This window comes from Opisthocomus hoazin, chromosome 1 (genome assembly GCF_030867145.1).
Source record: "Opisthocomus hoazin isolate bOpiHoa1 chromosome 1, bOpiHoa1.hap1, whole genome shotgun sequence".
Classification (NCBI taxonomy): domain Eukaryota; kingdom Metazoa; phylum Chordata; class Aves; order Opisthocomiformes; family Opisthocomidae; genus Opisthocomus; species Opisthocomus hoazin.
The window spans coordinates 77,764,834-77,791,512 of record NC_134414.1 but is presented as its reverse complement, the minus strand read 5'-3'; the positions used below and the strand labels follow the sequence as shown (position 1 = coordinate 77,791,512).

At 38.8% G+C, this 26,679-nt stretch overlaps 1 protein-coding gene across 1 annotated transcript in view; it reads left to right on the top strand.

Annotated features, from left to right (window-relative positions):
* TMEM131 (transmembrane protein 131) overlaps nt 1–26,679 on the top strand; it is a 106,349-nt gene that overhangs the window by 42,243 nt on the left and 37,427 nt on the right. The window contains exons 5-13 of the mRNA XM_075427114.1: nt 8,928–9,051; nt 10,030–10,146; nt 10,998–11,120; nt 11,825–11,905; nt 17,118–17,268; nt 17,379–17,435; nt 18,395–18,456; nt 23,632–23,740; nt 25,738–25,846. Of these exons, the coding sequence (XP_075283229.1) occupies nt 8,928–9,051; nt 10,030–10,146; nt 10,998–11,120; nt 11,825–11,905; nt 17,118–17,268; nt 17,379–17,435; nt 18,395–18,456; nt 23,632–23,740; nt 25,738–25,846 (933 nt within the window). The remainder of the gene's footprint in view (nt 1–8,927; nt 9,052–10,029; nt 10,147–10,997; nt 11,121–11,824; nt 11,906–17,117; nt 17,269–17,378; nt 17,436–18,394; nt 18,457–23,631; nt 23,741–25,737; nt 25,847–26,679) is intronic.

Genomic DNA, 26,679 nt, shown 5'->3' with positions numbered 1-26,679 from the left:
CTGGAGTTGGTGTACATGGATACAGCCTCTGTGCATGATTCGTGCTTGGGCACCATGTAAACTGCAGTGAGGACATTTCAAACATTTTGTCAGCAGTTCAACCTGGAAGAAAGAAAACAGCCCAGGTGTGTCTTACAAAATCACAGAATCACAGAATGTTAGGGGTTGGAAGGGACCTCTGGGGATCATCTAGTCCAACCCCCTGCCAAAGCAGGGTCACCTGCAGCGGGCTGCACAGGACTGCATCCAGGCGGGTCTTGAATATCTCCAGAGAAGGAGAATCCACAACCTCTCTGGGCAAACTGAGCCTTAGCGCAGTATTGTTTCCCCCATCCTCAACCAGCACTGCTGCTGGATGAAAGGCAGCTTTATTTACATATAAGCCATGGACTATTAATAAAAATACAGTACCCCCTCTCTGTAGGAGAGGCCATTGCACAGTGTGGCGACTACAGAGATGTGCAAGGAAGCTCCTGCGTATTGACATGGTGTATACTTCTGTGTTTCTGAAAGAAGAGAGGCTGTAATGTATGTTGTTCGCACAGAGCAGTTTTCCAGAAATAACCTTTATACAAAAAATCCCAAATGTAATGCCACTAAATAGTAAAGGTATCTGAAAATGCCTCATTTTATGAAATTTATTTGTGCTCAGTCTAACAAAACTGTAACTTTTACTTCTGAGTAAAGACATAATAAATCACTCTGTTTCCTCTTCCTTATCCCTTCAAAGTTTCAGAATTTCTGGCTTTCTGTGGTGTGTGTGTATGTGATGTGGGGTTTTTTTTGTTGTTTGGGGGGGCAGGCGGGGTGTTGTGGGGTGTTTTTTTTTTTTTTTGCAATGTCATTAACTGGTCCTGTGTAAGAAGATACTGAGCTTCTAAATTGAATAGTAAAATACCTAGTAGTAAGCCCTACTCTACTGCATCTTTGCTATAACAAAATTAGGTTATAGTTAATAAATTATACTGATGGGTGCAGTACAAACTCAAACTTGTAGAGCAGTTAGCTCTGTTAGGGTTACTGTAAACTCGCCTATTGATTTGGTTTTATGTGACTTTCTCTTAAAATTGTAAAAGTTTTCAGTTCATAGTAATGACAGAATTTGGCATTTAAAATGTATTTTATACGACTTTTTCTAACATGAATAAAGTGTTTTGTTGATGCACTCTGAAATATCGTGCTTTTAAAGGTCGTCTGTAGTTTGCATCTTCATCTGAAGAAAGCCACATGTGCTTCTTGCTTTGTGAACTTCCAAAGATGCTTTTTTTTCCCTTGCTAAAAATAGATCCCAGGCAGTGCCATAAATACTTTAAGCTGTTCTTCATTATATTTTGACTTTTTATGTAAGCTGTTCTTGTCAGAGCTGAAAGCATTGAAGAAATAGTGTAGATGTAGTACACTGTTAAAGTGGTGCAGTTCTCTTATTTAAGAAGGACACTGTACAATGGAGAACTGCCCTGGGGGATCACTGCCTTCTGTCACTTAAAATCATGAACCTGTGTGTTAGCTTTAGATTCATTATGTGTTCTGTTTGATTCCCCCCCCCCCCCCCCCCCAAAAGTATATGATAATTAATTTGTCTGTTGTAGTTTAGGTAATAATCTCAGGCAGAAATCATCTTCTGATTTATTAAAACTTCAGTAAGATGTCAAAAACAGTTTTGGAAAAGGTTTAGATATGGACCTCCAAAATTCAGTTTAAAATCTGTATTTAGGCATTTAAATAGATGTGAACCAACCATGAGAGATACCAAGTAACTAAACCTTATGATGGGAACAAACTGCAGGTGCCAAGCACCTTGGAAGTCAAATAAAGCAGATCTAAGCTTTTGGCTTTTTTTGCCTTTTGAAATAGAATGGGTTTTCACATTCAAATTCTGGCTTTTCTTTCTTTGTTAGTAATGGATTTTGGGAAAGGCATAAAATGCATATTTAGTTTCTGAAGCAGTATTGTACCTAAACAGTGTTTTGTTAATAGGTAGCATGTATCATTTAGTAGAGCAAGCTGGTTCAAAGTTCGTGCTTATGCTGAGCTATCAACATGTATCATTCCTAGGCCAAAGAGAGTTGCAATATTTAATTTCAGTTATAAGCTAACCCATTCTTTTGTGACATTTTTGGTCTGCTAAGAGTGTATGGACTTAAGTCAGATGTTTCAAGAACATGCCAACTTGAGCAGGAATAATATTTGTTAAAAGTTATTTTATCTAGGGATCTCGGAAAATCAAAATCTGTAGTAAGTTGATTAACAGGTGCTGTAGACACACTTCCTGTGTTTCACCTGGAGGTGAGATTACAATGGCCTTGTACATCTGTTCTGTAGCAGTTGGGGATTTTTTAATACTGTTTTAATATAAAATAAACACTACCATATTCTACCACTTTGAAAGCAATCCAGGTAATCTCACATTTATCAAAGGAAATGTATGCTGTATGTTAGAATATGCAAATCTTTAGCTCGCTTGAAGAGATCCCAAATGTTCTCTGTATACGTTAAGCCTCTGGGAATGGGGTGGAACTGAGGCAGGTTCTCCCGTATCACTGCTCCAGGGGACTGCTTGATCTAAGTGGAATACTCGTTTGGTTCTTTAATGTGAAAGCCTCCTGCTTTTGTTTCTGATGCAACACCAGTCTTCCTCTGGAAGAAATTCTGCAACACATTGGATATCGGAGATTCGGGCTTTAAAGAAAGCAGAGAAGCAAAAAAAGACCTCCACCCAAACCCAACTCCAGAACCAGCTACCTTTTATTCTTATCTGTGTTCTGTTCCTTGTAATCTCTTTTTTAATCTGTTACTCTCCGTTTTTGTTAAACGGGAATTGAGATGTTCTAACATATTAACAGTAACCATTACGTCGTCTTCCATGGCTTTGGGAGTTGGTTGCTCAGAGGCTATTTTGGCAGAACAGTCCTTACCTATATGCCTTTCTATGTTTGAGACAAGTCTTCATGTTAGAGCTCTTGCAGGTGGCCCGTCTGAGTTAAGACTGAGGAGTACTGTTGCAGAGCAGTTTATATTCCGTTCTTAACACCTGGTTTGTGGGAGAATGTGAATCTTCGTAGATCTTGATACATTGCCTTCATCTGTGTTAATTCAACTCTGACTATATAAAAAGTAAAGTTTGTAAGTTCTTCACAAATTCTTGGTAGAGGTAACTTTTGGTAATGGAGCACTTGGGTGTTGAGTGTTTTAGGATACTAACACAATATGAACTAGGACTGCTTACCATCAAAATTTTAAAATGTGGAATTATTTTAAATGTGAAGTTAACATATTACCCCTGCTTCATGGAAATGATTGGTAATCTATGAAATGATACTTTTAGCAAAAGTAAAATTTTAATCCTTGATCAGCATATGCTTCTATGGTGAATGGAGGTTCTTGCTTCGCTCAATTTGTGCAAGGTCTCATTCTCTAGACAAAGTTTTCTCATTGTTAGGACAGGATTCTGAAAGTCTGTCTTTTTTGGTTACCTATTGATAAACAACCTCGCATTGTATTTCCTTTGAAATGTTTTCCTTAGGGGATTTTGGTAACATTTTCATGGTTTTTGTTTCTTGTTTGTGAGCTTGAGTATTTAGCAGGATGTTTGATGAAATCTTGAGCTGGCCTTGAAAGCAATTGATTAGTAATGTTGAATTAGATAGTCATGTTCAAATATTTGAGACCTTCTTGCAGATCTTGAGACCTAAAGTTGCTTAAAGTAACATAAGAGGATGGGAAACTTAGCAAATTGGTCTATTTTCTTCAAGAACTCTAATCTCAAAACAGTAAATGGTGGAGAATTTTAGCAGCTAGAGAGTTTATCCAAATTGCTGGTTTTCTTACAGTTTGGAGGTACCTATAATGTGCAGCCAGATGTTTACACAGCACATTTGATACGCTTTTAACATGTCAGAGTTGCAGATTGTTGGAGTTTTAGAAGTGTTGCAAAATGAAATTTTCATTTCCCTCGGAGCTTAAACATAAGAAACAGTTGACACTAAATTGACATTTAGTAGACATCCACCTCTGGGGTTTTTTTTGCATTTCATACTAGTCTGAAAAATACTGCCAAAGCAAATAGTAGTTTATTAGACTCTCAGATTCATTCACACCACAGTTGGCGACATGGTTGAATAAGACTCTGCGACTGATGTTTTGTGTATGGGGTTTGGCTAACTGTTTGAAAACGGTGTCATTTGTTATATGGGATCCAAGTTAGATTCCTAACATAAAATGGAGTGTTTGTTCTGTTTAGTATGTTACACAGACACTGACTTTTTGTCAGGTGTAGTATTAAAGAACTTTCTTGATCTGTTAAAAGCCAGTGAAATCTGGAAGCTGAGAAACAGTTGGTCTACAGGCTAGTACATGTACAAAACCGAAACTCTTCTGTTTTCTTTTGCTTTTCCAAGTTAAGCTTAAGAATGCAAATGCGTCTCATTAAGTGCTTCAGTTACTGTCCCTTCAGTTAAAGAAGCAACTTGCCTGTGTTGCTCAGCCAGGGATGCATATGGTTTCACAGGAAACAGGAAGAGTGCTCTCGTCACTAATTCTCGAGTCTTGTACATCACGCAGGCTTCTTTGACATAAGGAGCTAGCGTTTTCCTCAGAATGGGGTACAAAAGGCATTCCCTTTCAGTCTCTAGAGGGTACGTTGTAAGACCAGCTCACTACATTTCCTTCGAAGTAGCTGGATGCATTACGAGTCAACACACAAGTTCTTACTGTTGGCACTCACTATCCCTGATCTTCTGCATGGAGAACCATCTGCATTGGTTCAGGAAGTTCCCAAGCTGCATGTATTTAGAGGCTAGGAGAGTTTTCTGAGCACCTGACTTTGTCTGCTTTCTGCATTATTACCCTTTTACCTTTTGGGCATCTGCTGTTCGCTCCTGTCTGATACAGGATACTGATTTAATGCACATGAAACTTTTGATATACTGTGTGACAACTGGTCTTAGAATTGTTTCAGCAGTTGCCAAAGATGCTAAAAGAAAAAATACTTTGGGGTAAACATATTTGATAAGCTCTCAAATTAATGAGTAATTTACCTGAATTGAATCATAAATGTGTTTATCTGTATGCCCAGCATTCCAAAATCTAAGTGGGAAGCTTTTGGTTGGCTTCAGTTCTCTTTGCAGTCTCATTAGAAAGAATAGGAGATGGAATAGGAAGAATGTATCTGCTGAATTTGTCCTCTGCTTTTCAGTAATAGATTTGTATCAGTTTTCATAAATCAAATGGGCATTTTACCGAGGTGTCTAAACTGTATGCAGTAAGAAAAAATGTAATTACGCTTTTAAAAGAGCATTTTCTCGATCCATATTTGCTTCACAGTGAGTAGCTAGGTATTTTTGCAAGTAAAGTTTGAGCCAATAACTCAAGGACTCATCTCCCCAAATTTTTGCAGGAGCTTGTTTCCTTTGTTAAAAGAATCTGCCTCTTGACCTCTAAAGCAGCGATTAATTCCATTACAAGGACATGCTGACAATACACTGCAGATACTAACTCAGCCTTTGGAAAGAGTTGAGTTGCAGCAGTAAAGAATGTGAACACAGGCTTCTTTGCCCATTTGAACAGGCACCTCACCCTTGTTAATTACCATCTGCTCATCTAGGTTGTGGTATCTGATTTTTATCAGTGTAGGTGGACCTAGCATTATGCAGGGACAAAAGATTAGGAGCAAAATCTTACGTGCTTTGGCAGGTCATGTTTGCCTGAAGGTGTGTCTGTACCACCTTCTTGCAGTGAAAAGTGCTAGCTGTGACTGCTCCAGGAAATTCTGCTGTAAAATTTGGCACCAGGTAGCACTGTACTTGTGCAGATCATTGTGGCTCGATAATCCGCAGCCTGGAGAGCATCGCTTGTGTGATTATTGCTTGGGATGTAGGTTCATTAAAAGTGTCTGGTGTACACTGCTTTACCTGGGTTTTAGACGGCAGAAAAACCAAGTGAGGTTTGTTCTTTTTCTGTAGATTTGGCTGACATCAAGCTTAAAGAATATGAGGAAAGCTGTATCTGAGAAAGACAGACAGAATATTGGACTCGTTTCAAAATTGTAAAATAAAACATAGTCCTAGCAACAGATTTCCTTTTTAGTGACTTCTGCCTTTACCACCTATAATTATACTGTGGTGGTTTAGTCTGGAATCTGGAGTTAGTGAACTGTGATGTCTGTCATGGCTGCTATCCCTACTAGCTGCCCTACAGGCTTTACCCTCTCAAATACAGTGTTTTATAGTCTCCTCCTTTTGGAAGAGCATGAAGGCCTTAAAAGATTGTTAATGTATGAAATGTTTCCTGGGATAATGAGTTTTACTTACAAACTACCTTTCTGACAGGAACAGCCTGGCACTTTAGCATTACCAGTTCATTCAACGCAGTTTTCTTGGCTTTGTGGTGTTTCACACATGGTGCATCGTAATAAGTGTCACTTAAGTCAACTCTGATGTTAGGTTTTTCTTTACACAGCTGGTTCTGTGCAGAAACCACAGGTGATATGCTAGTCATGGCGTTTGCTGACAGTGCTTAAAATCTACCTCATCTGCTCTCGCTTCCTGCCATTGTGGTTGGTAGGAACTGTTCTGCTTGATTCTTGTTTTCAGCTCATAAGCTCCTCATACAAAGGCTGGTCGGAGTGCATTGTAACAGAGGAGGAGGATGATGGTTACCCCTTCTTGGGGAGCTACTGAACGTGCTCTGGGGAAGAGAAGTAGCCAGAAACTGCACTGTGACAAGCCAGAGAGTTGCAACAAGGTGCTGGAAGCATGTCTTCTGCTGAGGGGAGTGAGAAATTGCAGTGAGAACTAGGGAACAGACTGCTGATCGTCAGGAGAGACTGGAAGAGCTTTCTTCAGTGTTGGAAGAGTTGGACTATTTTATTTATGTCTTCCCTTTTTTCTTTTTTTTTTTTTTTTTTTTTTTATTATTGTGCTGGCAGAATCAGAAAGTGCTTCAGGCATGACCACTTTCCCTAAACAACGAATTCAGCGCAAAATTGTTGCCTGTTACAAAAGCTTGCTTGTGCCTTTCACAGTCACCAGGCAGATGAAATACTCGAGCCCATCTGTACTGATGTCAGCGGAGTGTTGGAAGCAGTGGGCTCAGAATTCAGGGGGTGCTGGGTAACTCTGTGTCACCAGATGCTTTTCTCAGTTATGCTTTTGTGGGTTGGGTTTTTGGTTTTGTTTGTTTTGGGGTTTTGTTGTGTTTTTGGTTTTTGCTGGGGGGGTGGGGTACAGATGAGGAGCTTTGGAGGGCTGGCTCCCATCCAAGTTCCTCTGGTCTGATAAACTTCTCCCTAGCAAAGGGAGAGCAGATGTATAGGTTCACTATTTGATTCCATTGATCAACAATGTAGCAGTTACAGCAGTTAATGCAAAACATCACAGCTGATAAACTATTTCCTTTTCTATTGTCTCCATGTATGCTGGCAACAGATATGAATACTTTTATGTTGTGGCTTAACCTGGGTTTTGTACCGGTTTTAAAAGGCGAAGGAAATTGTCATCTTCGTTACTAGTTAAGTTAGAGAAGTCAAAATGAGAGATTTTTTGACAGTGGAAGAAGAGTCAAGAACACGTGTTTGCTGATGGAGACGTGGAATTAGGAAGGCTCAGCAAGTGAAGAGATTTGCAGTAGTAGAGCGCAGGTATATTCTTCTGTTAGTGATGATGCAATTTATTGAAGGTTAATAATTGTGTCTTTGAATTAATGTCATGGTCTTTAGCATCTGTCTAGTCGTGTTTCATAAGTAGGAGGTTCTGTCTGTTACCATAATCACTTTGTAAATTGTGGTATAGGATGATTACTGTCATTAAATCCTCTGTTCGATGCAACCTTTAATTTACAGCAAACTTATGTTGCTTTATCTATTAACACCCCCCCACACACCCTACCCCCCACGTTGAAAAACTATGCAGCTGCAGTAGTGCTTATTAATTTGGCCTGTTGCTGGTCATCATCACTTCAGGTACTAAGGATAGTAATTCTTATCAATAGTTTTACAGTCCTTGCAATGTTCGGAGCAGACATGGGAGGGAGCTCTACGTGAAATACGTGTAGCCTAAAAGTTTTGAGAGTTCACTCTCTGAATTCCAGAATCTAATTTGGAGCTTTATTAGTGCTTTGGTGCTGATGCTTAACACATGTGTGTTAAAAGGCATGAAAAAAATTCTGAAGAGATACCAAAGTCTGAAAAATAATTGGTGAAACTGAAGCATTTATTGTCATGTTAGCTGTTGTAAGCAAAAAGGAGCAAGCCTAAAGCTTATGTGGAATAAACTGTTAGCATGTCTTGTTACTGAGAGAGCGTGCTGTTGCTGGACTGTTTGACTTCTTAAATTCTAGAATTTTGCTCAAGCATTTCTTATTTTTTTTCCTCAAGGTATGAACTGAAATGCAATATACAGATAAACTACTTGTTGCTGCATATGTCTGTGTACTTAATTCTGTAGCGCATATTATAAAATACAATACCAGAAAAAGTTAGGGTTCTGGGTAAGACTACATATAATCTATCAGGAAAAAAATTGCGCTTAGACTTTTGTCTAGGGTGTGCTCTGTTTATTTCAAGTTGCTGTGTGCAACTTGTCATAATTATGTAGAGATTCTTGCACATGAATAGAAAACTTTACCTCTTTGATTCTGAAGTAAAATCCTGAAAAATAGAATTTCATTTGCATGAGTGTCATTTTAGAGGATGATACAATATTAGGTAAGCCTTCAGGAAAAGTAATCAATAAAAAAATGGAGATGATGTTAACTGAGTAATTCTTCAAGTTAGAATTTACATATGTTATTTGAAAAAAAAACATTTAATGCAAAGTTCTGTTGTCAGTGTTCATCACTCTTATGTTCGTATCTGATTTAATGGGACAAAGACAATGCTCTATTTTTTAGAATTCTAACACTGCAAAAATATTCTCTCTCTGTTTCGATAGGCCAGTTGGAATGCCAAAAATGGAAAAAGTTTACCTACATAACCCTAGCTCAGAGGAAACAATTACGTTAGTATCAATATCTGCTACAACATCACATTTTCATGCATCATTTTTTCAAAATAGGGTAAGTTATTCTGCTTTCTCAAAATCAGCTTTTCTATCCCCTTCCCCCCCCCAAATGGGAGCTAGATTTCCCTCACTTCTTTAAATGAGCTATTTACTGCAATAGTCACGTACCTGAAAGTATTAAGATACTGCAGTTCTTGATCTCAGTGTCAGTTATCAAGCAAATTTGAACTGAGCCCAGAAACACGCACAAACCCTGCTAGAAGAGAAGGAATGAAATACTGCATAGGAGTTCTGGACTATGTTGGAAGTGTGTACTGTAACTGATGGTTTAACAGCAGATCTGCTTTGTTGCCGGTGACTATTAAGTGTACGTTACCTTAGAGCACATAGGGAAACAAGCTGTTACTACAGTTTTTCTGAAAATTGCAAGTCCGGTGAAGTGATGTTAGTGTGAAGCAGTCACTCCAGCGCGCTTATGTTGCTGCACTGCAGTCATGTTACAGGAACTTGCAAGTTGAAAAGCACGGTGTCAGCAGGGTTAACTCTTAACCACATTAGTGTCGGATATAGTCCTCTAGTTTCAGTTCTGTCTGCTGTGCCTGTGGCTTAGCAGGGGCCATGTAAACACTAAAAACTTCAGAAAACCTGTCTACAAGCAACCTTTCTCAGTTGTGGATGTCTTGTAGTAATTGTCTTCTCCAATGTTCTGTAAACTGTCAGTCCAAAAGATTTCTGTTACAAGCTGAATTCGAAGTTCAGAATTCAACACAAAAATTCAATTAAATATGATCCCGGACTAGACAATAGTTGTAAAATGTTGATGTTTTTATTAGTTACACGTTTTTATTTGTCTAAAACTTCTACTCTTCCCCCCCCCTAAGTCTGCAGTAGACTTTCAAAGTTCAGTTTTCCATAAGGAACACACACACATTGTCTGTAGCACAAAAACTATTGTTCATCTGCAGGATGGAATGTCTTCAGTAAACAGTTTTGCTTATTCCTCTCCTTGCTTGCTTGCTTGTATTTTTTCCAGAAAATTCTTCCAGGAGGGAATACGTCTTTTGATGTAGTTTTCCTCGCAAGAGTAGTCGGAAATGTAGAGAACACTTTATTTATTAACACTTCTAATCATGGTGTATTTACTTATCAGGTAAGAGAATTTACACTCTTTCGGAAGATGATGTGAAGTGTGAATCAACCAGAGCAGTATCTATTATGGCATGCTTAACCATACAAGGAAATTTGCACAATAGTTCTTCTTCTTTTTTTGATCAGCCCAGTTGAAAAAGTTTCCATCCCTGCTGCTTGTTGTAACACAGCAGTATACCACTGTAAATATCTGTAGGGCAGTACTGTAAGCCAGATTGATGAAATTACATAGGGTTTAAAATCCTCCCAACAACTTTCTTGTGTGTGTTATTTTAGTGGCTTATTGCGGTAATCTAGCTCGTTCTTTAGCTCTGTACTTATCTGGTCCAGTGACAAGACAATGTTATTCATGAAGCTGGCAAAAAATTACTCACTTGAGATTCAGAAAGATAAACCATATAAATGAGAGAGTCTGAAACTGAGAGAAATCCTCTTGTTGAAAGAATATGACACTTACCACGGCAGTGTTTTGAGAACAACAACAAAAACGCTTCTCATATGGATAGTCTGTTCTGTAATAGTATGATTAAAGGGTATTTCACATGTTTTTAACCTTTAGCTGGTGTCTGGTGTTTCAGAATATCAGAAAAAAGGAAGGTATTTTGACTTTGTCTTCTAATCAAGTCAGTGTAAGTAAGTAGTAGCTATGAGAAATACTGTTTAGCCGCAGCCTAAACCAGTCTGTTTATTTCAGTGCTTTAGCATGCTACTGGTTTTAAATGTTCCCTTAGAGGTATGCTGTAAAATCAATTGAAAAGAGTACTTGGTAGGTTACTAAAATTGGTGCACATGTGTTAGGCTCTGCAACATTACATACAGCTACTTAAGCTTGCTTTTCTTTTTCTTAACCAGGTGTTTGGCATTGGAGTACCGAACCCCTATCGATTGCGCCCATTTATTGGGGCACGAGTTCCTGTAAATAGCAGTTTTTCTCCTATAATAAATATACATAACCCTCACAGTGAACCTTTGCAGGTGAGCCTAAGAGAAAACCATTAAATGCTCATTTATGTTTATGATATTAAACTGAAATTTTGTTTATTTTGGTAGCTTTAAAGTTCAAAGAGAATTCTAAGAACTATTGAGGCCATCTTTCACATTATATAAATGTTTCTCTGTTTAAATGCAAATCATTTTTTTCAGAAATTGTAGATTATGCTTACAGATCTCTTAATTTGCTAAACTGAGGTTTTACTGTGAAATATCCATTTTTGAAATGTTCATAATTACTGCAAAATAAAGAATTAAACTTCAGTGGTAATTAAGAAAAAAATGGATGCAAACAAAATAAAACAGATCTTGTACTTTTAATCCAGGCATGCCTTAGCTTCCTTCTACTTGATTTGCACAATATAAGGTGTCTTTACAGTATGTAATGTTGGCAAATATTCTTATGTTAAGGCAGGATTGGTGTCTGTACCTAACCAAACAAGTAAATGAATAGTCCACTGATAAGCGTGATCAGATTCTGTTAAGTGATCCACAAACTGTGAAATGCTACAGAAAGCACATAAAGTGTAGCACTTGCAAGTGGCTATATCATCATTAAAAGTGAATTTATAAGATACTCCAGTGGTCAAATAGTTGCTAACCCATGACGTTGCATATTATATTACCTGATAACTAAAACAGAATCCCTTTAAAGTTGAGGGCTAACATTTTTGCGTTACCCTCCTCAGGTGGTAGAAATGTATTCCAGTGGAGGTGATCTCCATTTAGAGCTTCCAACAGGTCAGCAAGGAGGTACAAGGAAGCTATGGGTGAGTAGTCGTGCCTTGCACCGTTCATTGGCAGGTTTCATTTTTATATGATTTCAGATTTTGAGGTTTCTTTACCAACTCTTTCTTGTCATATAATTATTAAAAATACCCTATAAAAATTGAAATGATAACAGGGTCTGTTAATTGTGTGGCAATGGGAATTGAAGGAAAGATTTAATTGAAAAAAGCCATTGCTATTGAGCTGTGCTTTTTTGGAATGAGAGGAACAAGATGATTCCCAGTAGAGTGAATTCCACCTGCCTGAGTATTCAGGACAATGTAGTCCTTCCAATGGCCTGTGAGCTGGATCTAACCCACAGGAAAAATATACGGGATATATATATATATTTTTTTTTTTTAAAACTGAGAAAGTCCTTCCTGCAAATCACTCTGAATGCATACATGGGTTGAAAAAGCAGCTGAACGAATTTAGGGAAGAAGAATCTATTGAGGACTACTGAATGAAACAGCAGTGTGTCTAGGTGCATAAATCCCTAGATCATGAGCTGAGAGTGGCTGGAAACTGTTCTGGAAAATATTCCTACGTGCGCGTGCTGGGGTTGCTCTTTACTCTTTGTGTCTGCTGCTGGAGACAGGGTAGTGGTTTGGATGGGCTCGTGGTCTGGCCCGTTAAATCTGTTCTGTTGTGTTCTTCACTTAATGTAGTGTTGAAGGAACATACACTGATACCATTAAGTGAAATGAATTTTAGAAGCATCCTGAAGGTGAAATATTGGTTCCATACTGTATATCATACTGTTGGTAATGTCCAACTAGATAGAAAATCTGTTTTCTTCTTTAGAATTACTCCTTTTTTTGATGACTGTTTTTAGTCTGGCAAAGACTTTAAAGTCACTGTGCTCCAAAACTTGTCTCGGATGTGTTGTTACAGTTGCTGACAGTTACATCTATTGTCATGAGTAAAGCCAGGATATTTCCAAGCAAGCTAGGAAGAGATGATCACAAAACGTAATTCCTGGCTTCTCTGGAGAAAGTGCATGAGAATGGCAGTATCTTAGTTTTAGCTACAAAAGTTGCAAACAAGTGAGTATGAATACAGATCACAAGCATTTTAAAAAATGCAGTGGAAAGAGTTGAACAGATGCTGAGAGATTAGATAAACATTAAAATGGATTTGAAAAAATGAAGGTCCTAATGTTTTGACACCAGTTTAGTTAAATGGTGTTGCTTCTAAAGATACCATTTGTCCACGAGGAAGGGGCTAACTCAAGGGGAATGTTGAATTCTGTAGGCGTTAATAGGTATGTAACAAAAGAATAGAAGATTTTTAAATGTCTGGTTTATTTCTAGTTCTGTTTCTTGAGCATGTAGCTTTTCAGCTTATGTAGGCCAGGTTGCAAGTTAGAGCAGTTATGACATGCATGCGAAAGCTTCCAGCATACTGCATGGAAAGGCAGAAAACTAGCCAGCACTAATCCTCTTGTTTTTTCATCTCAATCACTGGTGTTTCAAAGCGTTAAGGCAAGTAGAAGAAATTGAACCAATGTCATGATTTAACCCAAGCCAGTAACTCAGCACCAGATAGCTGCTCGCTCACTCCTCTCCGGTGGGACAGGAGAGAGAATTGGAAGGGTAAAAGTGAGAAAACTCGTGAATAGAGATAGAGACAGTTTAATAGGTAAAGCAGAAGCCACGTGTGCCAGCAAAGCAGAATAAGGAATTCATTCACTACTTCCCATCAGCAGGCAGGTGTTCAGCCATCTCCGGGAAAGCTGGGCTCCATCATGTGTAACGGTTATTTGGGAAGGCAAACCCTGTCACTCAGTGTTCCCCCTGCTATATATATATATATATTTTTTTTTTTTATAAAGATGGTTTAGTAAGACAACAAAGAAAGGAATAGCGATAATGAATATGCAAAATAAGCAATACACAATACAATTTTTCTCACCACCCAGCAACCGATTGTGCAGCCAGTCCCCAAGCAGCAATTGTGGATTTTGTAGATTCCTGCCCCCTGGCCAACCCCCATTTATAAACTGAACATGACATCTATGGAATATTTCTGTTGGCCAGCTTGGGCTCGCTGCCTGGCTCTGCTCCCTCCCTACTCCTGCACACCTGCTCGTTAGCCAAACACAAGAAAGGGGAAAAAGTGCTTGATTTCTTAGCAACAACTACAAACTTCAGTGTATTATCAACATTCTTCTCCTACTAAATCCAAAATACAGCAGCTCCTGGGAGGAAAACTGACTCTATCTCAGCTAAAAGCAGGACAACCAGTAGGAGGAAACACTCAGGTACAACATTGTATTGGCTATGTCAAGAGCTGCACAGCAGTAAGAAAAAGCTGCAAAGTAGAAGAAATTATTGAAATATGATAATGATGCTTTGACAGATGAGCTGCATCATGGTCGAAAACTGTTTTGATGCCAGATGACTGGATGAAGCAGTCTGCATATGCAGCAGTGTTTTTATAATCAGCTGTTCAAAGTTACTTCAGAGATCTTATTATCAGAGATTTTAGTAGAGAGAGCAGTGACAGGACGAGGGGTAATGGTTTTAAACTAAAACAGGGTAGGTTTAGGCTAGATATAAGGAAGAAATTCTTTACAATGAGGGTTGTGAAACACTGGAACGGGTTGCCCAGAGAGGTAGTGGAGGCCCCATCCCTGGAAACATTCAAGACCAGGTTGGACAGGTCTCTGAGCAACCTGATCTAGTTAGTGGTGTCCCTGCTCGCTGCAGGGGGGGGTTGGACTAGATGACCTCTAGGGGTCCCTTCCAACCCAAAACTTTCTATGATTCTATGATCTGACAAACCTTGGATCCCTGCTTACACATATGGAAGAGTCAAATCACATCCTTAGAAACATTAATGAACGGCTGCATTGTGTTAGGTCTGTGAATACGTGTGAAAAGAGAACTTGAGAGCTTTTTAGTTTAGGGACTCAACAAGTAGTAGCAGTTGAAAATAGCTACATTGATACTCAACAGTTTTCAAAGACTACATCTACAGTCGTGCCACAGAAAATATGGCTTGACCTCCACAATGGATCGGTATGAGTTTGTACTACAGAAAGCACAGAAGAGATGTATTAGACAATCAGCATCTATATGGATTACATCCTGTCCAGTTTCGTTCATGAAAAACTCTGATCAACTGAAACATCACCAGTCAATGCAAGCATTCCTACTTTCTGCTGTACTTATTTGCATTTAAGTGGAAGAAGCTCCAAATTTCAAATCAAGATTTTCATCTTCTATTTGAAATAAAGAATAAAGAAGAAAGAAATACAGTTCCCCAGCCTGTTTGTAATGTGATGGAGAAGAATATGCAATGTTAGTATCTCAGGTGTGGTTCTGAAGCTAGTCTTGTGCTGCAGCTGTGTCCAGCAAGTGCAGAGGGAGTTGTCTTTCAAACCCTGAATGCAGGTTAAAACTGATGGAATAGGCTTGGTACAGCAACTAAAACACATTTTGACTTTTTGCTGTAAATTGCTTGGTGGCTGATAAACTTGCAGCTCCACAAGCTTCTGGCTACTTCCAGTTCTGCACTATTTTCATTTGTGTTTAGTTACATGCTTTTGACATCTGTTTCTACAGTACTGAAACTGTATGCCTTGTGCCTGTTTTGGAGAAAAAACAACTAGAATCTGCAAAAACAACATTTTATGTTCTGTACTCAATAATATATTTATGAATAGATGTTGTTTATTGGTAGATTCTGTCAATTTAGTTTACTGGCTTTTTATCATAGAATCATGGAATGGTAAGGTTTGGAAGGGACCTTAAAGATCATCTGGTTCCAACCCCCCTGCCATGAACAGGGACACCTTCCATTAGACCAAGTTGCTCGGAGCTCCATCCAACCTGGCCTTGAACACTGCCCATGGAGGGAGCATCCACAGCTTCTCTGGGCAACCTGTTCCAGTGTTTCACCACGCTCATGGTGAAGCATTTCTTCCTAATATCTAATCTAAATCTGCCCTCTTTTAGTTTACAGCCATTCCCCTTTGTCCTGTCACTACCCACCCTTGTCAAAAGTCCCTCTCCATCCTTTCCTGTAGGTCCCTTTCAGGTACTGGAAGGCTGCTCTAACGTCACCCCAGAGCCTTCTCTTTTCCAGGCTGAATAGCCCCAATACCCTCAGCTTGCCCTCGTAGGAGAGGTACTCCAGCCCTCTGATCATCTTTGTGGCCCTCCTCTGGACCTGCTCCAACACATCTATGTCCTTCTTATGCTGGTGGCTCCAGAGCTGGATGCAGGACTCCAGGTGGGGTCTCACCAGAGTGGAATAAAGGGGCAGAATCACTTCCCTCGACCTGCTGGCCATGCTTCTCTTGATGCAGCCCAGGATACAGTTGGCCTGCTGGGCTGTGAGTGCACATTGGTGGTTCATGTTGAGCTTCTCATCCAGCAGTACCCCCAAGTCCTTCTCCTCAGGGCTGCTCTCGAGCCACTCTCTGCCCAGCCTGTACTTGTGTTTGGGATTGCCCCAACCCACATGCAGGACCTTGCACTTGGGCTTGTTGAACTTCATGAGGTTCGTGCAGACCCGCCTCTCCAGCCTGTCAAGGTCCCTCTGAATGGCATCCCTTCCCTCCAGCGTGTCAACCACACCACACAGCTTGGTGTTGTCAGCAAACTTGCTGAGGGTGCACTCGGTCCCACTGTCCATGTTGCCGACAAAGATATTGAACAGCACCGGCCCCAGTACCGACCCCTGAGGCACACCACTCGTCACTGGTCTCCACCTGGACATCGAGCCATTGACTGTAACTCTTTGAGTGCGTCCATCGAGCCAGTTCCTTATCCCACGAGTGGTCCGTCTGTCAAGTCCATGCCCTTCCAATTTAGAGACAAGGACATCATGTGGGACAGTGTCGAATGCCTTGCACAAGTCCAGGTGGACGATGTCAATTGCCTGCCCTTTGTCTGCCAATGCTGTAACCCCATCATAGAAGGATACCAAGTTGGTCAGGCACGATTTTAATACATAAAACTTTATGAAATAGGACATGAAAGTCCTCTTGCATATACCTGTTTTTAATCAGTGTCGTATTAGATGAATACAACTCTCCTTACTAAATTTAATGGTTATTTTAATAACAGGCAACCTATCTCTTAGAGCTGTTGTAGCTTTTTCTCTTAATACAATTATACTCAATGCTTCTGTTGTATTTTTTTGTTGTGGCAGCTTTATTTGTAATTACTGCACGCTCATAGATGTGCTTTGATTATTTATCAGGAAATACCTCCCTATGAAACAAAAGGAGTGATGAGAGCGAGCTTTTCTTCAAGAGAAGCAGATAATCATACAGCCTTCATTAGAATAAAAACAAATGCCTCAGACAACACAGAATTCATCATTCTCCCTGTTGAAGTAGAAGTTACAACGGGTTTGTAGAAAAGTTTTTTTGGGGGGGGGGGTGTTTGTTTTTAAAGTTATTTAGCTTAATGAACTTCTAGTATAGTAAGAAAATGGTAACCTTTCTTTTTTTCTTTAAAGCCCCAGGTATCTATTCATCAACAGAAATGCTAGATTTTGGTACACTACGAACACAAGGTAAACTATACTCAGATATGAAGGTATTAATAAGGAGTAGGATGGGGAGGGAAAAGCCCAGTTATCTTTGTACTATTTAGGGTTGCTTGTGGAATGATGCTTTTTAGAAGGCAGAGTTTCAAAAGCAGGATAACAGTGTGTTAGAATGGTGCGCAAATGTATTCGCCTGCAAATGTACTGGAGATGTGTACAAGCAAACAGTAGTTTGCACATCCAGCTGTAAGTCTAGTAATAATGTTAAGTCTTACACAGTTGTGCATGGCTTAGTCTAAAAACCGCTGTCAGTTTGCTGGATTTTTGAAAAAGATTGCTTTACATCTGCATAAGTTTTAATAATCTTCAGACACAGGGAGTGGTGAAAGTTACAGTAGTGAAACTTAAATCAGGTTTGTTACTCGTGATCTTTTTTTTAAGTGCTACTTACGTGTTTGTGCCTAAGATTTTACATTTTAAGTTAATATTGTTTAGTGAAATAATATATATGGCAGAAAGTAGTAAAACTGAAGGTAGCTTTTGAAACTGTGAAAGGGATTCATTACTGAAGCAAAACAGTATATATCTTCTTTCAACTAAAAAAAGGTAGCTTCTGAAGTACTTTTCCTTGCAACTTGATTAACATGTAAAGATTTTAAAATAAGATCAGTTTTTGCTGAATATTGATGCATCTGACAAAATAATTTCATTGAAGTATTTTTAGCCTGTTTGTTTCTTAATGTGTTAGAAATACAAGTAGTAAGCTGAAGCATGTAATACCTACTAATACACAAAAATGCAGTTTTTAAGTGTGTCAGATTCTTGGGACTAGCTGTTTTGACTGGCTGTACTGTCTTGTTAGTCTAACTTTTTAACACTGAACAATAGTGGATTTACATGAGAAACCAGCTAGTGCAGATGACTTTGTATAAGGTTTTGATGTTAAAATAGCCTAATAGCCAGGTGTGTTTTTTGTTCTTTAACAGATCTGCCAAAAATTTTAAATCTGCATTTATTAAATTCAGGAACAAAAGATGTGCCAATTACAGTAAGTTTTATTTCCTTTCAATTTGAAACTTTCTACTTGAATTTACTTTCTCTGTTAAAAATTGATCATTCATAGGTTCACCATATAGTGTTCAGAATAAGAAGCTAGGTAATGTGACTAAAAACATAATGTAAGGCAAATACTCTATGTGCATGGTAAAATTAATTTACTTCATAGCCTTCTCTGAACAGCTGTTTCAGCATTTGTAGGCTGTGCCTCCAATATCTGAGCCTCTGGAAGCTTTTACGCTTGAGTAACTCCAGTGAACAAGAGATTAATGGAGAGTCTGTAGGATTCTTTGTCCTCATCACAGGCTCCATGAGAGTATATAAAGTGGTTGCCCAACATAATCCTTTAAGACGAGCAAAGAGTAGCTTTCACAAGCAGACTGTAAAATGACCCTTGTTTTCTTGAGGTTATCTGCTTTGTAGCTTGAAATAAGTAAAAAGCCTGCAAACACCCTAGAGCCCTTTCCAGTGAGATCACTGCAGCTGCATGTAAAGCGCAGCCAGCTTCAGAATTCTAGGTTCTGGATTTTGTGCTTTCTATTTTTGTTGCAGAATTTTGGCTCTAGTCTAGTAGTCTGCCTTTGTTCATTCATACCTTTTTACTCTGTAACTTTTCTCATTGCCCACTATTTTTCTCACTTCTTCCTTCTCCCCTTTCTGTCTTCCTTGTTTATGTTGAGAAGAATCCAGAGGAGCCAGAAGAATGACTGAAGGATTCGCAGAAGTTTCTTACTGAGCTCTTGGAGAGCATTTCTGTCTTATCGAAGCTTATAACTATAACTGTAGGGAATAGTGTTTTAATAGTAGAGGTCTAGCAAAAACTTAAAATAAGATACTGGAAGCTGAGGCTAGATGAATTTAGACTGGAAACTGGACGCATTTTTAGTAACGAGGATAACTTGCCACTGTGATAAGAGTCCATTTGAATGCCTGCTACGTTGTTGTTCACTAATAATTTTCAAGTCGAGAGAAACTCGTGTTATAGTGCAAACAGAATTTAATTGATCGAAGTACTAATGCTTATTGCATGAATGAGGTCAGGTGATCATATAAGGTCTCTTGTGGCCTTGTAAGCTATGAACCTGCTCCCATGGAGGGTTTTTCTTTAAAAAAAAGACCTGTATATGATTTTATGATCAGAGGGTTGGTAAATTTATTATTTTTCCAGCTATCTCGGCTGTCTTGTATCATGTCAGTCTTCTTAGGTTTGCCAGGTTTTTGGCATAGGGACAGGTTTTTGTAGGTGGTTTCTTCCCCCCCCCAAGTGTGTAATATACTTCATGAGTACAGTGCAAATAACTATATATTCAAATCATCAGTATAATTTCTAATATCTGATAACGTAGTACCTAATTCATACTCCTCCATTAAAAAAACCTACCCAATATTTTTAAGCTATGGTCTTTGGACCATAGACTGTAGACCGTAGACTGCAGTCTGATGGAAGGATATAATTTGATAACCATTATACATGTCATGACAGAACTTTTCCAGATGAATCATTCTTTTACAGTGTATCAAAGCAGTAAAATTGGTGGTCTGAAAGCTTTTAGGACTCACTTTTGCAGTGATAAGGATACCGCATAGGTCCACATATGATGTATTTTTCAGTGTGTCACATACGGCACATCAAGTCAGTTGTTCTTTCTCATTAAGGTACAGCTTGTTGTGAAGTTCGTAACCTTTCTAGTATTTGAAGCACTGTGTGAATTTCTGCTGCGGTGCAAGTCGAGGAATTTCATAGTGGTAACCAAGAGTAAAGGATTTTTGGAAGGAGCCTGGTGAATAGCTCACTTTTAGGAAAGCTTGAGATAGGGATTTCTGACCCTTCAGAGCTCAGGTTTAAAAGCAGTGAGACAGCTCTATGACAAATTTCATCTTAATGTCAGAAGAAAAGGCCAAGGCTATATTTAGCATATGTTTAAGCTGGGTGCTGGAGGAACTAAATATCTTCAGGTCATCTGTGTATGAGAGACTGCTAATGCTGTGGCCAGAGTTGTAGTTGTTCTGCCTCTAAGTACTTAGTCATGCTGTGGTCCAACAAATTGGTTGAGGAAAATAAGAGCGAGTCACTTGACTTTGAGTTCTAAAACTCCTTACAGAAACTTCCTTAATTACATGTCGTAGGGCCTTCTATATTATTAGGGCAAATCATGTTTATTTCATGACTGGATGAACTGTTGTCATGCTGCAACAATGGACCCATGCTGTCAAAAATCTAGTAAATGTAGATTGTGGAACACTTTCTTTTATCCCTTCTCTAGAATGAAAATGTCGCGTTTCCTTAAGGCAGTGTAAATGCATTTGATTGCTAAAAGCAAAGACACTCTTGAAAATTTGAGCTTCTAATGCTGTTTGATGCATAAAGAGCCAGGAACTTCAGGACAGCTGTATGCTGAAGCTGAGTTCTATCAGTTTGAAAATAGAAGTGTTTTTATAAGGAAGTATTTACTTACTTCTGTCATAATTCACATACTTCAGAGTAGATTTTTTTCACTGATCAACCTGCAAGAAGTAGTTTACTTCTGAGTTAGGTTTTCAGTCTGCACATTTGAGTGCAGGCATCTCAAAGTTGCCAAGAGAAAGTTACCTTAAAGGACTAAAATCTAGTAGTAGTTTATTCCATGGCTGTTCTGGATGGTGCTGTACGGTGACAGTGAACTTCAGTTAGCTGTATCCCTGTTTAAACTGAAGGCCAAGTTCTTACTGACAAAAAAATTGTGTCTATAAAAGCGATTAAAACAGTATAGAGGTGCTTCTGACACTCATTGAGCCCGCCTTAGTCTGCTGCTTTTAGCCACAGGGCCTGTTTCTCTTGCAGCAGGGTGGCTGTATCTTTAGTAATCTATAAGTGAAAGTCTACAGTCTGCTCAGTCTTTAGAGCAGTATGCTAGGTGGACAGGACAAAACTACGTGTGGGAGCTTGCTGACAGGTAAACAGCATGAATGAACATGTGCCAGCATTTCAGCCCGTACTCTTCTCTGCTTCAGTTTATTAGAATAGGTATAATCTGAGAGTCCTTCAACCTTCGATATCTTTCCCAATAACTGCTGCAGTAGCACAAAGCTTTCTCACCCCTCTGTGTTCTCTAGAACATTTAAGGTCCTCATTTTCTGCTTTTGTGCTAAATATTGAATGTATGCTCATACATCAGGGTCAGAAGTCTTGACAGGGGCACTCCATGGAAGAGCGATTTGTTAAATGAAGCATGTCTGTTTTAGATTCTGCTTCCCCACAGAAGTTGCTGTCAGGAGATTTTCTGAGAGAATTGATGGTATTAGATTCTTGATGGAACTTGTTTTGCATGTTTTCTCATGACCTTTCCGTATTTTATGTTTTTTTAAGGCACATCTGAGGACAAGTTTTGCATGGGATTTATTTGAAATAGGTTAAAATTTGAGGAGAGTGAAGATGAAAGGATTCTTACAGATCTTTGTTTTTCCTTTAGTTGTCTTAATTCTGTATTTCCTTTTATGGCATGGAATCAAGCAACAAATGAGAAATGTACATGATGTAGTTAAGAAATTTTCAACAAAACAATGCTAAATTCCTTCATTAACTAACCATTAGTTGTAGACATTTGGAGTAAACACATCAAGGTTTGTTACACTTGTGATTTAAGAGCTGCACCTCTGAAACCTGCCATTTTTCTGGCAACAGGCTGTCCTTTTGAATATTTCTGATCTGGTTTAAATGAAGTCAGCATAATTTCAAACTTCAAGAATTAAAAAGCCAGCCTTTTACATAAAAAGAGCTACTAGAAATGGTTATCCTTTCTGGCATGCAAAAGCTGTGAACTTGATTACAGCTTTGGTTTCGTCTGCTCTAAGCGGTTTTTCTTAAAGACACCTCAAGATCTCAGTTTTGTAGTATGGATTTCATTAGATGCAAATTGCGATAATTATGAATTGACTCATGAAGAGAAACAGCAAATATCTGCTCCACAGGTATGCAGATGGTCGACAAAGGTCAATACTATAAATCCAAAATACAAAACTTACAGGTAACAGAGATTATTCATTAGCTGCAGGAGCAGTGCTGCTTGTTTCCTCCTAGGATCAAGTGCCCTATAGAACTTAGTTACATATGCGTGATTTCATGGCTTTAATTTACAATCAAGGACAGCTTAGCTTGGAAGAACTGTAATTGGTTTGTACCACTCGCTGTCTGCCCTGCTCCTCTCTGATCAAGAAGGGCTCAGCTGCTTATGAAGCAGGTGCTACACCTCTGCAGCTCAGCATAAGGCAAACCAGCACTCGTTTCAGTTTCCTTAATACAGCGTCCTGTAATTTGCAGTAGCTTAACAGCTTCTACATGAGCAGCTGAGCTGCTCTTACAGCAGGAGAAGGCAGCTGGGAAGGAGGAATCATGGCAGCCATACTAATTTTAAGCAAAACAAGAATAAGAGCATTTAAATGCTCCACACCCAGTTTCTCTCCATGGAATCTAGGCAAAGGGTTTCCTGGCAATCTTTATGGAGTCTGCAGATACTGACATGGAATCCATAATCCTGCCGCATAGCAATGAGTATCTATACAAATCAGCTCTGGCTAATAACTGACATAATTGCTATTCCAGTAATGCCCAATTCACCTCTTCCATTTAGTTAAAAACCAGTAATCCTCAGATACAGAAGGTCGTCTTGTAAAATGTTGGTATAGAATGAGTGTTCTCTGCACGGTTAATAATTTTTTTTCCTGTGGCAGCTCTGCAGATTTAGCGTGGGATCAGAGACAAGGTGGATGTCTGTATCTTCACCAGTAATTACACAAGTCAGTTAACAGCTTTGTTAAAGAGTGCACCAGAAACAAATAGTCTAGCTATTGTAACCCTGCAGCATTAAGAGTAAAAAATAAATCTTTGTTTAAATAAAGCATGCTTTTTATTTTATTAACGTGTTTCTGTCCATACTGTCACTTCATCCAACATGTCCAAGGAGAATGCTCTATTGCCCACTTCCCTGCATACTGACTGAGTTATTTGGTGGACCTGAAAAAGATGCTAAAGCCTCTTACAATGCTGCTTTGTTATAGGAAAGACAGACCTGTAAGAACTCAGCCAGAACTAGTTGCTGTTGACGTCAGTCACTTTGAAGGATGTGTGAAGGCTGCCCAGTGTGTTAACAATGATAAATTTACAGGTGTTTCGTATTTTGATTGTTTGCAGAGTGTTAGACCCACACCACAGAACGAAGCTATAACAGTACATTTCAAGCCAGTGACGTTAAAAGCCTCTGAAAGTAAATACACCAAAGTTGCAAGTATTAGCTTTGATGGTAAGTACTGCTCCTCTTCTTAGAACTTAAGTGCTTCTTAAAACTTGATGAAACTTCATTAATTATTTCCCACTCTCTTAACAAAATGTAATTTGTAATTTTGAGAAGGAAATGAAATTGTCCTACCTGGAAGAGGCTTACAGTTCTTCTGACTTGTTTCTGAAGGGATCATCTCTGATCATAGTCAGCAAGTAACTTAAACTGGTAAATGCTGATGAGAAGCGAAGGAATACTTAAGCAGTCTTCTATGTGTATCTGTAAAAACTGAACATCGGATTTCTATTGAAATATTCTTGTGTTAAGACACATAGTATTTAAAACGTATTGTTAATCTGAATAGGCATTTGTTTTTGAGAAAAGCTAACAAACCAGGACACGCTCCTCACAGTAATATCTGTTAGAGGGGAGTATATCCCTTGGATTGCCCTTTGATCCTTCCGAAGTTTAAAAAAGAATCAAAAATCTTATTTCTAAAAAAAATTACATTTTATGTTGGAATGTGCATGAAAATAGGGTGCTCTCATGCTCTTGAGAGCCTTGCTGTGAAAGTTGGGGTATTTTATTTTGCTGTCTTGAATTCTCATTGAAGAAAAATGGAGGTGAAGGTGGAAAACCCTTTTACTGGTACCTTTCCTACAAAGTCATGTTATGTATGCTGATACTGACTTTTGTGTATACCTTTATGAAAGAAGTGCCGGGTCATTGTCCCTCCTATGTAGTGTGACTGTAAATGTTATGCTGACATTTTGTAGAAGGGCCCCTCTGTTTTTATAGAGATTTTAATCAACGGCCTGAATGCTGTTGACCTGCTTGAATGTTACTGCTTTGAGGTACTAGTTGATGCTGTAAGTCTCTCTGCCAGGGTTACTTAGAAATGGAAGTTTATAGATATTTTTCAATTTCAATTTTGCTTTAGGTAGACATATTTTAGAAGTCGTATGGATCAAGAGGAGAGGGTTGATTTTTCTTGTTATTTATTGATTAGCACTTTAGATTTTTAAGAGCTTACGGTTTGTAAGATGAGTGAAGTATGTTTTACCCTATAAATAAATTCTGAAATAGCTAAACTCTTGTCAACCTGAGGTGGTAATATGTTCAGTTTTCGAAGCTGGAGGGAATTGTTGTGAGGACCTACTGACTAACATACGGTAGATCTTGGAGGGAATGGTAGTTGGGGAAAAACACCCAGTCAAACTGCTTAAAGGGACTGACTTGGTGAATTCTTCTCAGTGAAGCAGCCAGCCCTAGATATTTGCTATTTCAGCTGTCCTAATACATGCAAGGGCTTTAGAGGCTGGTCATTTCTCCTAACTTTGGCAGCTGGACTTGATGATCTTAGAGATCTTTTCCAACCCTAATGATTCTATGATTCTATAACTAGTATTTGAAACCCTTGACTTTTCTGGCAGTGTTGCTACCAGGGTAACATTGCTTGTTTTGTGATCTTGGAGCAGACCTGTGAGCTTCGTTCTTGAGGGTTGTGTAGTTTCAGTTCTTACATAGGTTCTGATTCTATTTCTGTAAAGTTTAGCATGTCTTTGATTTCTTCCTTGTTAAAATGTTGCTGCATTCCTGGTCCAAAGTCCTGCTTGACTGGGAGTTGTAAGTGAGGAGCCCAGCCATCCCAAGTTTCCCTGCTGTTAGTGTATTCCATATTCTTAAGTGGGGAATTCAGCTCACCTGGGATCTGAATTATCCTCTGCATATGTGCAAGTTATTTATTTGACAGGAACAAGCAGGCTTCCCTGTCATAGATAACTCAGGCAGGTCAACTAACTGGTGTGAAGGGGGAGGAACTTAGAACTCGGATCTCGTACTTCCTAGGCTTATTCTTTGTCACTTGCTTACTGAAATTACCTTAAGATCCATTTTTGTCTTCTGTGATACTTCATCTCTGGGCTAGCTCTGTGCTTTTATCCTCCCAGTCATTCTAGTCTAACCTAATGGATCGTTTTTTTGTCTGCTTTAACAAACTTCTTATATTCTTGTGCGTACAGCATCAAAAGCAAAAAAAGCATCACAGTCTTCTGGGAAAATAACTGTTAAAGCAAAAGAGAAGAGCTACTCCAAACTTGAAATACCATATCAAGCAGAAGTGTTGGATGGGTAAGCTCACAGTAATTGAACAGAATTCAAAAACTAAATGCTGTAAATTAGCGCACGTAGCAGGGAATTTAGCCTTTATAGGGGGAGATGGAATATAAAGAGGTGATACACAAGTTTTCTGAATCTGGAGCTCATTCAGAACTATAATTACTTGTTTCAGTTTTTTGGTTTTACACTAGTAGATGAGGCAGTCTTAGTAATGCATAAGCTGGTTTTGAGGCTTGGGTTCAGAGTGACCTTAATGAATTGGTTTGCAGAGCAGTTGAGGGCTGCAGATGTGACACTGTAAAAATGCAGTATTGGATATTTTTCTAGTTTTGCATTTGCTGTTCTATCACTATAGGAAGTAAGGGTAGGGAAAATATATTTTCTTTTAAGCAAAACTTTGGAAGAACTGTCAGTGCTTCTTTATTTTTTTGTTACTTGTTTACGAAGTATGGCCAAGTTGACTTTAAAATTGTTGTTGAAATGGGGTGCTGCTTTATCGACAGAACTGACAGAGTGTTTTAAAAGTAAACAAACTAAGCCTTACCTGTCAGAACTTCTGTGCTGCAGATGCACATTTGGTTAATAAGGAATAAGCATGATTTGCAAACTATCCTAGTACTCCCAACACTTACTTTTAGTCCTCCTAATAATGCCGAGTCACCTGTTTCCTTACCTCGTTTGAATTACTGAATTATCAGTGTCCCTGTAGTGCTAATAACGTAGTTTCAGCATGCAGTGGGGTATATACCTTTTTTGCTGTTGGATTGAACGAATTCTAGTCTTTTGTGTAAGAAAAACACTTTATGCTTGAGGAAACTCTTAATTTTTCTCATACTGTTTTTTTA